At 39.6% G+C, this 15,332-nt stretch overlaps 1 protein-coding gene across 4 annotated transcripts; it reads left to right on the forward strand.

Moving 5' to 3' along the window:
- Window positions 1-3,917: 3,917 nt before the first annotated feature.
- LOC135477464 (uncharacterized) lies at window positions 3,918-14,261 on the forward strand. Of its 4 annotated transcripts, none has more exons than XM_064757584.1 (8): window positions 3,918-4,014; window positions 6,291-6,413; window positions 7,218-7,524; window positions 9,295-9,600; window positions 10,738-11,040; window positions 11,699-11,815; window positions 13,581-13,871; window positions 14,091-14,261. In XM_064757584.1, exons 3-8 carry the CDS (start codon window positions 7,242-7,244, stop codon window positions 14,114-14,116), a joined length of 1,326 nt encoding a protein of 441 aa, XP_064613654.1. In that variant the 5' UTR covers window positions 3,918-4,014; window positions 6,291-6,413; window positions 7,218-7,241; the 3' UTR covers window positions 14,117-14,261. The 4 variants fall into 4 exon arrangements, with proteins under 4 accessions (XP_064613654.1, XP_064613674.1, XP_064613668.1 ...); XM_064757590.1 differs by having other exon boundaries at window positions 3,948-4,014; window positions 6,333-6,413; XM_064757604.1 differs by lacking the exons at window positions 13,581-13,871; window positions 14,091-14,261 and adding an exon at window positions 12,340-12,518 and having other exon boundaries at window positions 11,699-11,816.
- Window positions 14,262-15,332: the final 1,071 nt, after the last annotated feature.

A 15,332-nucleotide genomic window follows, 5' to 3' on the forward strand; every position in this document is an offset into this window, starting at 1 on the left:
CAGCATTTTCTGTCTAACCCGAAGTCCATATTAAGATATCGGGAGACGTGGATCGCGGACTGCGAGACGATGGGACAAAGACGGTCACTGTTCGTGCACGACTTGTACCATCCTCGTACCCCGGGCGACGACTCACGGGCTGCAAGGCGAGATGTCCTCATCCGGCTTTCATTTCTTGTGTTTGGTGTTATGCTGTGTTCAGAATGTCCACTGAGGGCAAATATTGTACTCCACTGATCGAGCGTAAATATCGTATTAGGTGTACTTCACTGGGTGTAAATGTCGTGTTTGAGGTACTCCACTGAGGGAGCACTTCACTGCCGCGTTGACCTACTCCGCTGAGGGTATATGTTATGTTTGGCGTGCTCCGCTGAGTGTAAATGTCGTGTTGGCCGTACTCCAGTGGGAGTAAATGTGTTAGCCGTATCCCAGTGAGGGTAAATGTCGTATTTGGCGTACTCTACTGAGGGTAAATGTCCTGTTGGACGTACTCCATTGAGGGTAAATGTCGTGTTTGGAGTACTCCATTGGGGATAAATGTCGTGTTAGCCGAACTCCATGGAGAGTATATGTCGTGTTGGCCGTACTCCACTGAGGGTGTATGTCGTGTTAACCGTGCTCCACAGAGGGCAAATGTCGTATTGGTCGTACTCCAAAGAGTACAAATATCGTGTTTGGCGTCCTCCACTGAGGGTAAATGTATTTGGCATATATACATATGCCAGGGTATATATGGCTGTGCTTAAGAGAGAGTATCATGTTTGGCATACTCTATTCAGGGTAAATCTCGCATTTGCCGTACTCCACCGAAGGACCGTGTTTGGTATATTCCAGTGAAGGTAAATGTAATGTTTGGTGTACTCCAGTGGGTGTAAATTTTAGGTTTGATGTATTGTATTTGATATATGTACTTCACTGAGAGTAAGTGTAAAAATCGAACATGACAGACTTCACAGTGTGAGTTGAGTGTATTCGCAGGTAAAACCAAGTGCGAATAAACAGATAAGGGGTACTTGAAGCTCTCGCGGACTGAGACTCAAAAAATTAAATTCCTTCATTCCAGTTTGCACAAAGCTGATCAGTGATTCTTGTAAAGTAATTAAAAAGGGTATTGTTTGTTTTGGTATAATGTTTTTGTCAGCACAGCGTCGGTCTCTGCTACGACGGTGTCTCAGACTAGTTGTTGTTCCCAGAGTCAACTGTATTTATAGTGATGCCTCACTGGAACGCTCTGCTCAGAACAACAGACCTGATGAACCATCTTCAGCAGGATGTAGAGCTGAAATAAGCAGCACATCAGGCAATGCCATGCTTGTAGCTTTGAAAAGGAAAATTGAAGAGATCGAGAAAAATGATGTACATCAGGGTATTATTTCAGTGATTAACCATTAGTGCAGTAGTATATATACTGTTTTGTTTTCAGATCAATAGCACTTGATTTTATTTATTTATTTATTTATTTGATTCGTGTTTTACGCCGTACTCAAGAATATTTCACTTAAACGACTGCGACAAGCATTATGGTGGAAGGGAACCGGGCAGAGCCCGGGGGAAACTCATGACAAGCCGCGGATTGCTACCAAGCCTTCCCACGTACGGCCGAAGGGGAAGCCAGCATGAGCTGGACTTGAACTCACAGCGACCTGAACTCACAGCGACCTGGGTCATTGCCTCGCCCTGGCACGGCCGTATGCTAACCACCCCACCGTCCGCTAGCACTTGTCGAATAAGGTTTAGCTTTTTCATCGGCAGCTAATGTCGGCAGGTTTGCCAGGTGCATTGCTTGGAATGGGGTACCTGACGTGGGCTACAGACGAAAGAAAGTGGCTGGTATATTTATAGGGTTACAGTACACATCAGCAAGCCCATTGAAATCGGACAAATGATGGGGTGTCATGAACGAATGGAAACAGGAGAAACTTCTCGATGTGACTTTTACCTGATGGGGAAATATCCAAAAGGACCGCTAAATTTACTTGTCCCCTTATAGATAAACATCCAAAACCTTCAATATACATGTAAAAGATTACACCACAGAAAAAAAAAACCAGAACAGAGACGATAGTGTGTAACCATTAGGCTTAGGTAGCCTAGAAATTAGAGCGTCCATGTCAGTCAGGAGACCAGTTTCAAACCCTGGACCGGTGTCATTATAATGTGACTGGGCGGGGTGGCATGTCTGGTGTCTTCGGCATGATACTTTAGTGACGCTAAAGCACTTTGATGGCATGGACTCGCCCTGCCACAGGAAGACACACACTTACTGACTCCTCATCATCAAAAGAGTACGACTAACAACACCAATCATATATACATATATTCATTTAGGATTTTATTCTAACTGTTCATGTAAATTATGGCTTAATTAATAGCAAGTTACCCGAACCTAGCAGCATTTCTTAAGTAGAATTAGATATAAAATATGCCCTTATGTTGTTGACAATGTCTTAGACGTTAGTAGTCCAGACTTACTGAAAATGCTGTATTGCCATCACATTTAGCATACAAACATATTAAAACAATGCAACGGGACCTGGCTTCCGGGATTATCAGTCCACCAGAAGAATCTCCGTTCATGCGGGGAATACATTAGTCATACAGGAGACCACAGAGAGTAAAACCAAGGCAACGACGAGCACATTCTTTATTGCAAACTTTAATTTCCTATACAAACACAGCAAACCGAAAAAAAACATGCCAATCATGTGAATGTAGGTGTGCTACAGTATATGTAAATCCGAGGAATAATTAGAAGCATAACATTTGCCAGGACTATGTATAGTCTAATAAAAATTGCATTATCGGCAGTATGTGCTTAAAGAATACTCCATACTATGCAATACGCTATGCGTCATAACTATTATATGCCTGCTTATACCTCTGCATTGACGACCATGTAAAATTAGTGTAGGTTAAACCACTGGTAACTCGGCGTCAGCATTACTCCGGCATCGCTCTCACATTAGGTTTGGTAAAATTTTGTTCAGCCAAGGATGGCCCCAAACTATCGTCAGAGCGCGCTCTCGCCACTGAAAAACCGAATGAAGCTGCTTGCCCTTGTCAAATATGTCGAGGATGTAAGTACAGTCGTTCGCTTTGAGCACCAGGTAATAAATGAATCTCGGGACCTAGGAAGTAACAGATCGACGCTGTGCTTACGATAAGTCGACAGATAAGGAACATGCATCAGTTGTTTAAATGGAGCTTGTTTGGGGCTATCCATGGCCGAACAAAATTTGTGCCAAGCCTAAAGTCAGAGAATTCTCGCACTACATCAGCGTGTAACTGTTGAGGTAGGATTTTTGAGGCGCCTGAGACGTCGACGTGGTTTGTACTCCAGTCTTAAGACCATATCATCCCAAGTCTAGCTAAAATTAATGAAAATACGGTTAAAATTTATGTACAGCTTCAATAGCCCAAGGTGATTAGGCCTACACTTCGCTGGCTAGTGCCAGTGCAAATACATAACAGGAAGGTCTAGTCACTCAGGGCCAGCTTTCAATGGGTGTGGTGGATCTGTTGTTAGACCGCGGTGTCGCGAAGATCGGGGTAAAAAATGTGTACAGTCAGCCACCATGACAATTTGGTAATCTATAGGCCTACATTGTCATAAAATATTATGACTTCATCACTTCCATTAAAAATTCATATTGCTTAACTAGAAAATTTTCGATTATGCTGGACTGAATTTCTGATATTTTGAAACAAAAGGTACAAACTTGATGCTGTGGTTACTTGCGATTAAGCTAACCTAATACAATATAGTTTGGAAAGAAAAATATTAGCGTAAGCTATGATATAGAGGATAGTACGCCCGTCATGTCCACATCCGCCTTCCATGGATAGTCAATACCGGTGACGTCATGCTTATTTCACGTGAATATGATATCGAAAGTAAAGTGTTACACTTCCCAGCAGACTTGCGCAGACAGGCTCACATCAAGAACTTTTAAACAACAATCAGTTGTGTTAGTGCATGTCTGAAACAGAATCAAGTCTGGTAGGACATAACAGGTAGGGTATAATAGCATTTTTACTATTAACGTTACACTTACGCAATGTCCGATATTAACCCGGGTTAACTATAGACCGTTGGCACGGGGAACTGTATAACGAGGCCTTTAAAACAGGCTGAACACTTCCTTGTTTATATCATTTACACGTGTACCTATACACAGACTACATGTACTTTTTGACCTCTTTCTCAGCTATCTCTATCGGGGCGAGAAGTGACTTCAGTCAGATATTAGGTATATATGTAATCTCTCTATCAAATCATACTTAATCACACAGGGACCCATTTCACAAAGCGCACGTAGCATTAAGAGCACGTATCTTCCATGGTGACCTGTAATGTAGATATCATCGAGGACTTATGTGGCGTCATATGTCTCAGGACTGTAGACCCTTTCGGTGATGATGGATCTAGTCTGATCGTTTACATTACACTATATACTACATAGACAGACCTGTGAGTTTGAGTATACAGTACGTACACCGATGCCCATGTGCAGGACGCGGTTAAAATCATGCAGTGCATTTTCCCCCTTACACTTGAAGTGGTTATGCTGAGCACATTAAGATCCACAGGATTAGCACAATCGATATTATACTGGTATATGTTGGAAACGACCTATATACATGTATATCTACACATTTGCGGCCGGATGATCTGACGATGAACAAATATTATCAAGCATCTGAGTCACATGGACTCCCGAGTAAAATCAGAAAGGGAGAAATCTATTTTAAAACATAAATCCAAGTAGTGGTCGCAGAAAAATGGTTGCCGTCTGAAAAAAATCAATAATTAGAAAAAAAGTGATATTGTAAGATTGCCGAGAAAGTTCTGACATATGCGATCACATATCTAAGAATCATCATGCAAAAATGCATAATATACAACAAACGGCAATGGCAGACGGGGTGGGATGATAGCTCACCCCGATCCACTCGTCTACGACCAATTTTTTTTTTAAACTTCGCATCACAGGCACTAGGAGTTATTTCCCTTGGCAGACGCAAAACGCCGTTAGCAAAATATCCAAGCCATAAAATAACTCCTGGTTTTCGATGTTTATCGCACCTGTTCGTATCTCCCAATCCTAATAACAGTCCATGAAATTGTTCAAATTCCGCGTGAATATCATCTTTGAAAGAAATGTCCAACAGCGATCAACTACAAGAAACAGTTGGGATGTTCGTTTCCGTCATCATTTCTGACATTGTTATCGTGGTACATGAGTGACATGTCCCGCGTTGTGCATGGCTGTGTGGCATGGGTGTATTTAGCAAGCGGGCATAATTTGTAGGAGTAAGCACCCTCCCTGCACATGGTCATTCCATACTATTTATCTAATTAAGGACCCCTCGAAACTTGGTGGGAAACCGTGTCTTGATGGGAAAATGCGGTTAAAGTTGTTAGGTAACAGGTGTAGCCACGCTAAAATATTCGTTGCTAACCATCAGCTTCTGTGCACCGTTAACTGCATAGGATAATATCCTTTTTCCGTCTAATATTGAAACAAGTTTTGTTTTACGAATTATACAGTGAATATATGACAGTGTCTTTAATAGACATTTATTACGAAGCTAAAGTGATGATGTTTCTCAAAGTAATTGTGCGATATGCTGTTAGCTGAAGTAAATAGCGTTGAGTTTTCATTGGAAGAATGCTGTATATAATCTGTATGGATTTACAATAATATATTTAACTTAGCTAACATATAGCTGGACAATATATGAAGAAATATTAAAAGAAGAATTTCTTGTGTGGTTCAAATTAATCTCTCCTCCGTTACATCACTTTGTTAAGCACTAAAAAAGTATGCAGTTATAAGACTCGAATTCGTTATACTTTTCGACCCAACGGTTGACCAATTGCGGAATGTAGAGATTTTCTCAAGTTCTAAATTATTTCTTTTTTTTTTTTTTATTTATAAAAATATGATTGCTTGAACCAACACGATACTTTGTTATAGCTTACTACTACGTGACTAGACAAATATGTGGAAATGACTTTGGTTCACCTAAGCATATTTTATTATGGAGGGAATTCCCGCAGGAAAACGCTTTAAAAAGCAAAATTTTGCTTTTAACGATATTCTTGTCTTTTGACGAAACAAAAGTACACATCTTCTTCAGTAACTATACTTCATATTCGAATAAGTTTTACTAGTTTGTCTGCATAAAACAATTAACATTCACCTCACTGCTGCACCGAAGTGGAACGATTTCCTAACTAGTTGCAAAGGGTCGTTTGTCAAGTTCCTTTAATTTGTATGTATCAGTTCCGTCAATCAGTACCAAAGCACTCTTCAATTTGGAGGCAGATCTTTCGTCCAGATTCCCCCATCAGCGATTGTGATCAAAACACAGGGGTTGTGTACCAGAAGGAACGTGTCCTTACATGTGTAAGTAAATGAATACGGCGCTTTCAACATTTTGCATAAAGTTGGTTATACTTGTTTAACACTCTAAAACCGTTAAAATCGTGACTTATGCAGATATTATGATACTGTTACGGCAATTACTTCGCGCTATCGCTTTGATTTTGTTCAGTAATTTCGTATCTGCCCCTTCTCACTTTGTATCATCGCACTGCCGCTTGCCTTCGTCCCATCTTCGTCTGAGAATACGACAAGCTTAAATGAATAGTGTTGTGTGTCTTAAATCACGCTTAACCACACACACATAAATCAAGAGCCCCCGCATAGTTTTCTGCTTTCCATCAGGGACTTGTCAGCTTCAGATATTTGACATCATATGTTTCCTTAACTGTGTGGATAATTGCTGGAGATTAACGTAAATCCTCATCTACATTTGGCTAAAACATTTGCTTAACGTATACACATCTGAACATTTGGTAGTACATCTGTATGTCTGAAATATATTGTATATTAAATGTGTTGACAATACAGCATGTTGAGTAATTTTAGACCAGCGAAGTCTTGATAAATTACAATTAAGGTCACTGCATTTTTTTAAATATCTAATTCTACTTAAGTCATAGTGCTGGGGACTGATAGTTGCTACTATTTATGCGTTTACATGAACAGTCAGAATAAAACCGTGACTGAGGTAAACTGGCAAGAGGCCGTATTTCACCTTTTACTTGTGACCAACTGCCTGTTATCACTGTCGTCGCTGCTCTACTTTTACTCTCTTTGCCATACACCTTTATTTACATTATATGAATTCACAACTGTATTCCACAGCCGTAGGACAGCATATCTGACAGGATGGACCCCACCAAGGCAAGTTCCTTACACCATTTCATTTATCGGGAGATTAACAGTGATCTAACTTCCTCCGACTTAGTCCAGCTAAAGGCTGAGTTGAGACCGTATCTTGACAGGGATACAATTAACAAGTGCCAGGATGGATATGACATCTGCCGTGGACTCGAAAGAGCCGGACATATCAGCATCGGAAATTATGAAGTGTTGAAAACAATCCTAGAAGCGGCCGGCTTTATAAACCTTCTTCATTGTATTGAAACCAAATCAGCAGAAATCGAGCCAGGTAGGTAGCCCAGCTGATACCAAAAATAATGAAAGACTAGAACAGCCTGCAGTTTTACGGCTTCTAAGATCTCTTCACCACACTTTGTTTGCAGCTTCTACTATACCACAGGGATGCACCTGTACATTTCAGTCTTTGTAACAGTCATGAAGGACACGATCAGTAATGTAAATGCAACATTAATGGTGAATGGAGAAGCTCTTTGTAATCATTACGCTGTATATATAATATACCGGAAAATATATATAACGGAATAAGGCATTTTTAATATTATTTAAAGCTATCAACATACCATACATTTTTTGACAAACATGAAGAACGTTCAGCTCTCCAATTTTCAGCTTCATAGAATGTAATTTTTTCAGTCACGTGACAATCAAATGCACTTGTTCGCTTTTTGATCGCATTTTGTCCTAAACTATGGAAGACAGGTAAAAACTAATATCAGATTCGTAATCAACAGGTTAAACTACACTATATGTAGTACCCTTTTAATGTTAAGTTTCAAAAGTTTGTGGTCGTGCAAGATATGAGCATAGTTTCTTCAATCTTGGTTTCCCTCGCCGGTCCTGTCGGCTGTTAAAATTCCAACACACTAAGCCAAACGCCTTTGACGAAGAATGATTTTTTTTAAATCGACTCCGACCAAATTTGTAGCCTTATACCGTCGGCGTTATATTAATAACGATACAATATGGAAAAAACCGTTCTGTAGAGCAAAGATGGAACTTTATTTCCATATGTATTTAAGTTTGGTTTCTTATACACCAGTGGCATTCTGTCAAAACGTCAACAAATATATGCAATTTCCGTTGTTTTTGCTTAAAATCGTAAATTGTAGCAAAACTGTGGGAGATAGAAAAAATATATTAACATATATAATATAACAGATAGCCATCAGCTCAAACAACACCAAGTAGCGTATTTTGTAAGTTTAAATTAAAAATGTTGCACATTCACTAATAAGGTTTCTAAGTCTGTTGTTATCGTATACGACTTTTTATTATCCTTCTTCTCGCGCCTGGACTTTTGCAACTATGAAAACTGCAAATGCTATTGAGGTATGGGAAAACTTCATTTTAGTTAAAATACGTGGAAGAGTGTTAGTGCACAAGACTTAACTTTTACCGTGTCCTAGAGTTCAAGTACAGCTAATGCAGGCTTCCTCTCCGGCTATACATAGGAAGGTCTGTCAACAACCTGCGGATGGTCGTGGGTTTCCCCCGGGCTGTGCCCGATTTCCACCCAAAATAATGCTGGCCGCCGTCGTATAAATGAAATATTCTTGAGTACCGCGTAAAACACCAATGAAATAAATAAATACCGTGTCCTACTTTTGCCGCCATACTATGTTGTGCAGAAATCGTTTAAATGTCCTCTTCTGGAGAACGGTCAATTTATTGATGGCACATCATTGTTTAATTAAACTTAAAAAATGATGGGCCATTAAATTTCAGATGAAATATATTGTGTGTTAAATGTAAAGACAATACAGCATGCTGAGTAATTCTAGACTGGTGACGTCTAATGAATTGCAATTAACATCACTGCATGTTTTTACCTAATTCTGCTCAAGCCATGGTGCTAGGGGTCGTGTAAGTTGCTACTAATTATAATCATTTAGGTAAAACCCTGGTAAACAGGAAACCGTATTTCACCTTACATGTGCGACCATTCGCCATCTATCACACTGTCGTCGCTGCTCTGTTTTCACTCTCTATACCGTACATCTTTAATTATGTTATATAACTTCCCAATTTTATTCCACAGCCCAAGGACACAACATTTCTGACAATGACCACAGGCGGAGAGATATCTTACACCATGCCATTTATCGGGAAATTGTCACAGATTTAACTTCCTCCGACTTTGAAGAGCTGAAGGCTGCGGTGAGACCGTATCTTGACAGAGCTATAATTGACAGGTGCCAAAATGGATATACCATCTGCGATGAACTGGAGAAATCCGGAGTAATCAGCAAAGGAAATTATGAGATGTTGAAAACAATTCTAAACTCCGCCGGCCTTATAAACCTTCGAGAACGTATTGAAACCCGAGCAGCTGAAATCGAGCCAGGTAAGTAGACCAGCTGATACCAACAATAAAAGACTAGAACTTCCTGCAGTTTTACGGCTTCTAAGATCTTTTCATTACACTTTGTTTGTAGCTTCTGCCTCACTACAGGCACTGTACATTTCAGTCTTTTCAAAAGTCTTGAAGACGACGCGAATGAAGAGGCTCTATGTAGACATTACACTGTACATACAATACACAAGTGAACGGAATATGGGCTTTTTAAATTATTTGAAGCATTTGTGTTTATCAGCATAGCTCAAAAAACTTAATTTAATACTTTTTTTCCAATTTCGCCTTCCCCTACGTCCACTTCACATTTTAGGCTTTTTAAGACAAGCAAAATTAACGGCATGTATACCCACACGAAATCAGGTGGTATTTTTGTCCCCATATACATTTATTGACAATACTAGCCAAAGCAGATCGTTTACCTTCTTTGGTGAGACCATGACTATTGACAACGTAATAGGTAGGTTAGGGAGCTTATACAATCTATCCAACCCATAGACCAACTAATTTTACTTACAAGTGAAAATGGACATACCTCAACAACTATATAGTGTTAGGCATAGTGTGCAGATTGTTTCTCGTTTAGACATGTTAATGCGTGATTTCTTCCTTATATGAAGACGACTGGGCGGGATGTTGGTCATTGTAACCTCTATATAACAAGAAGAGCAATATTTTGTGGACATACATCAGAACAGTAAATGTTGTACGATGTATCTCTGACTTTTTAATAGCGCCAGAATGTCATCTTTAATTCTTTACATTCGGTTGTTCAAACAATGAAGTTCGGACAACATTTGAGACAAAACACTGCATTATAGGTTCAAAGTGTAGAAAAAGAGATTAATCTGAGATTTATTCAATTGACAATAACCCGACGAAGCACAACTCCAGTACTGCAATAAATGTGTAGTAAAATTGGTAAAGTTCCGGTTTACCTGATTTTGTGACAAAACGGACAAAAACACAAAACCAACTGGAACAGAAATGCGTATTTGTTGGTGAAAAAAATGAATGAATATACATGTATTATAAAATATACGTGTATGCCTATATAACGTATGCAGTTGACTTAGATGTCTTCATTTGAGAAAGGAGTTTTTTATTTTTATTGTATGCGTTTGACAGATGTACCAACTGTGAAAACACGGAAAGTGAACGAAAACAATGTAATCCACAACGAAATTCTACAACTCGTTAATCAGGAGATTATTCCCAACGAGTTCAGAGGTTTTCAACGCGCCGCAAGTGTTTACCTGAGCACTGCAACGGTTGCCAGATGTAAATCAGGATTCCACATATGCTGCGAGCTAGAGAAAGCTGGCAAGATTAAAGTCGGGGATTATGAAAATCTCAAGGAAATATTGGTCATGGCCGATCTGATATCCGTAAAAAAACGCATCGAAGAGGAGGAAAGTAAGATTATAAAAGGTAACGGTATCAGATGAAAAATTAGATTTGAAGAATTTTGATGGAATTCTATTCACACTGCTAAGGGCGACGAATTTACTTGAGTTTGTTGAACTTGGAATCAATAATTTTGGATATTGGCATATAATATGTGTTTTTGGCTTCCCTGTCTGATAAGACCTCGCATCCTTTTAGCTCGCATGATTACCTCCCTTAAGTAATTCCCTATGTAAGGCGAAAATGTCAAAAATACACGGATTTCTCAGTGTATCCAAAAAAGGGGAAAAGCGAGTCACTACATATCTCATTCTCCATGGTATGACCAAGAAGAAACATGTGCCGTAACGTCGACAGAAAAGATTGAAGATGAGAATGGAAATGAGAAATGACTCCCTGCTCCAAGACAACAACAGCTGCAAATGTACCTCCATCTTTCGATCTATTTGTATATATAAATTTACACCCATGGTACACTGTAGTTAGTTCCATGTCTGAAATATACGGCTGTACAGAAATTGACACTAAAGGAATTTCCAAAAAAGCCATTAATTAACAAGAAAAAGCATAGCAATAATTTTTGTGACGATTTTTTTTGTGTGTGTGACGCATTTAAGACATTCTCACTTTTATGACTGCTCTCAGATATAAAATCGCTCTGTACTTCGATTGTTTTCTTTAGGAAGTGATGAGGTCCCAAAGACTAGTCACTGCTCAGGTGATGGTGCCCAAGGAAATGTCCATGACACACACAGCCCAGAGCAAGCCAGCTCAGGAAACAAAGACAGCATCGACGATGGTAAGGAATAAGCTGTCCCAAAGTTAACAACCCATATACTTGTGGGGAAAACTACTGCCTTGAGTTATAGTAGTGAATAGTTATAGACGCAGTCACTTGTTACATTCCTGTATCACCTTACCGAAACGATTCAGTCACTTGTTACATTCCGGTATCACCTTACCGAAACGACTCAGTCACTTGTTACATTCCGGTATCACCTTATCGAAACGACTCAGTCACTTGTTACATTCCGGTATCACCTTATCGAAACGACTCAGTTTCGAAACGTCTTTGTTATTTGAACAACTAAATAACTTAAGGTCTGTCCAGAAATGTTTATAATTTTTGTCCATCTCCAACTTAAGTATGATGACTTGGATGGTGAATATGGTGGTATAAATACACAGATCTTTTCTTACCAATGACCCAAGGGTCAAACCTACCGGGGCAGATCTAGACTTTAGTAACCATGTAGGTACTGCATCAGGCTGTAATATTATCCTAGTATAAAATCGTTCTATACTTCTATTGTTTTCTTTATTAAGTGATGAGGCCCAAAAGACTAGTCACTACTCAGGTGATGGTGCCCAGGGAAATGTCCATGACACACTTGTGTTGTATAAGTTGTCCTAAAGTTAACAACCCACATACTTTTGGGGACATGACAGTCTTAAACTGTTATACTTATGCTTGGAAGTAAAACAATGAACGATAATATATGTACTGCCCGATCCTAACGATATACTCTACGCGTATCATCCGCCCATCCTACTTGCGCACCTTGATCGGATGTGGGGAGGATCCTGTACGGATCATACGGCCATGATGGACGGCTCATCCGCGGATGTTGGCAACATCCTGATCGCATCTTACGCGGATCTTGATCATCCGGGACATGTAGTCTCGTCTAGACCGTTTTACGGCATTTCAGTTTTTGCATACACCTTATCTATAAACATGATACATTGTATCTTCAATTTGCTTGCCTTGTAAGGTAGGCGTGGTGACGAGAAAAGCATTAGTGAATGGTTTATCATTCGCAAAACTGTCAAGCCAATAAATTCAAGCTAGTAAAAAGGTAAGCTAGCCAAATGCTTGACTTCCAAGTTTTGCTTTCCTGTTTCTCCACGAAGTTTACGTGGAAATGTTAAATCGCAACCGCATTCCCGGACAACCGGAGATGATGTAAGTTCTCGCCAAAAGCTGAACTAATGTTATAAATTAGCCATTCTTGTTGCCTAAAGTATCGTGTATATTAAGTTCTGTTATAACCATACACTATATTTGGCACTTAAATTGACTTCCTCAGAAAACTTTGCGCTGAAGAAAATCGTGTATTGTACATGCAGGTTATGGTTTTGCATTTACCAGATAATTGCGGAAACAATCAAAACCCGATCTACATATTATCGTGATTATATGCGAATTAGTAACCACATCGGGAACTAGACCGTTTGTGATTTTTTTTTATTTCGAGAGAACAAACAAGGTTGGTGTCGAACAACGTGGCATTTGTTATAAGTTAGATGAATTTATGTGTGAATGTTAGTGTATGTTGTAAAACCCCACAGGGATGATGGTCGGATCCTATGCCCATAATACGCGGATGGTTCACCCGTTTTGGCTGTATGATCGGCGTGTGATGTGAACATCTTGCTCTGATATGACGCCCTTCCTACGCGGAAGTTCTGACCCACATCCGTGCCAGATATATCGTCAGGATCGAGCAGTAACAGGTCCTATACAATGACTATAAATCGTATCCTTTGCTTTAATTTTACAGTATTAGCACCAAAGTCAGATGTCTCGGTTCATATGAACGAGCCGGACAAAAACATTTGGTGGAAAATCATGAGCAGTGTTCAAAATAGCGACATTTGCCGAGAGTGGAGAACACTCGCGAGACAACTCGGTGTGAGTGACTGGGATATAGACGAGATAGCCTACAGTAATCCTCAACTAAAGGAACAATGCTATCAAATGCTGCGCAGATGGAGGCAAATCGGCGGGTCAGGGGGTACACCAAGTGGTTTGATTATAGCTCTAAAACAACTGCATTTCGAACAAGTTGCAGGTGAGCCCCATTTTAGGAATTGTGCGGTGCAGTTTTTGACCGCCTGTGTGATGTTGAAATTCTGTCGATTTCTGCAAATCATTTCTGATCTCCTAGATGGATTGTATAAACATGGTCAGTAATAAATTCATCTCGAGCCTCTTTATGATGCACATACAAACTGCGAATTTTTGAGCCTGTTGTCAAAGTATTACCCTGTCTTGATTTGTATATTTACAGAACAGGTGGAGAACTGTATCAGTTAAACGCATCTGGTAAACTGAACCTGTTTGGAAGATTCAACTGAGCTAACAACGCCGACTTAAAAATTCCCCTGTACAAAGGCTGAGTTTGGGTCCATATTATAATGTACTTAATTCACCACTATTAAATAAAGAAGAAGATTTGTACTCTGTGAGCCACTCCTCATTGTTGATTCCCAACCTTCCCTGGTTAGCCGTATATACATGTAATATTCAGTTATATCTATTATTTATTTATTTATTTCATTGGCGTTTTACGCCATACTCAAGAATATTTCACTTCAGTGACGGTGACCAGCATTATGTTTGGAGGAAAATATGCAATAATAGTGATAAATGATGGTGATACTTTTTTATTTGATTGTTGCTTAACGCCATACCGAACTTTTTTGGGCATAGGAAACCAGAGTGCCCGCGGTAAAGCAGCGATCTTCTGCAGGTCACTTGAACAACTTTCCCGCATGTGACGCACAAATATGCCAACCTTTAACGCAGAGAGGCAAAGGCGTCTCGAGCATCATCGACCAGTAATTATCACCAAGGCCCCACAAGCAGCGAGAATTATATCCTTTTTGTATTTTGTAAATGTTCCATATTCTGTCTTGGTCGGATGCTTGGTGATTTGTTGAGAAAAATACATACATGTAGATGTCAAGAGAGATGTATGTTAGAATAATTTGTCCAGGTTACAGTGCTAAGAATTAACAACTCTTCAGGAATTCGACACTGAAAAAATATATTTATGTGATTTGTGTTTAACGCCGTACTCGCGAATTTGTACATGGCATAACGTGGGCCAGGTATATGGGTAGCAGTACATGAAGTAATATGAAGTAAACTTACGCTCTTATCTAGGTTCCTTCAGAGAGACTTTCTGACTGAAATATGAGTCCCGGACGACGTTCTTAGCGAGCTAGTGCTATAGCCGTGTGAGGCAGCCAAGGCGCCTGGGGATACGTTTCTCATAGCCAATTTTAGGCTAAAGTCTAAAATTTAGGTCTCAATATTGTTTACAAAACAAAATATTTAAAGCTGGAAGTTCAAACTTCAATGAAATGGCACTATCACGGCATAGAATCAGCAGTCAAAATTGTATTGATTAAACGCATGTACTGGACAACACGAGCCAAATTTAACTTCCTCTAAAATGTTTCTGGACACTTCTTAATAAGCATAAGATCCGCACCTCTTTTATCCGTTTTGATATTATAAGCGATTA

This window comes from Liolophura sinensis, chromosome 1, assembly GCF_032854445.1.
Source record: "Liolophura sinensis isolate JHLJ2023 chromosome 1, CUHK_Ljap_v2, whole genome shotgun sequence".
Taxonomy (NCBI): domain Eukaryota; kingdom Metazoa; phylum Mollusca; class Polyplacophora; order Chitonida; family Chitonidae; genus Liolophura; species Liolophura sinensis.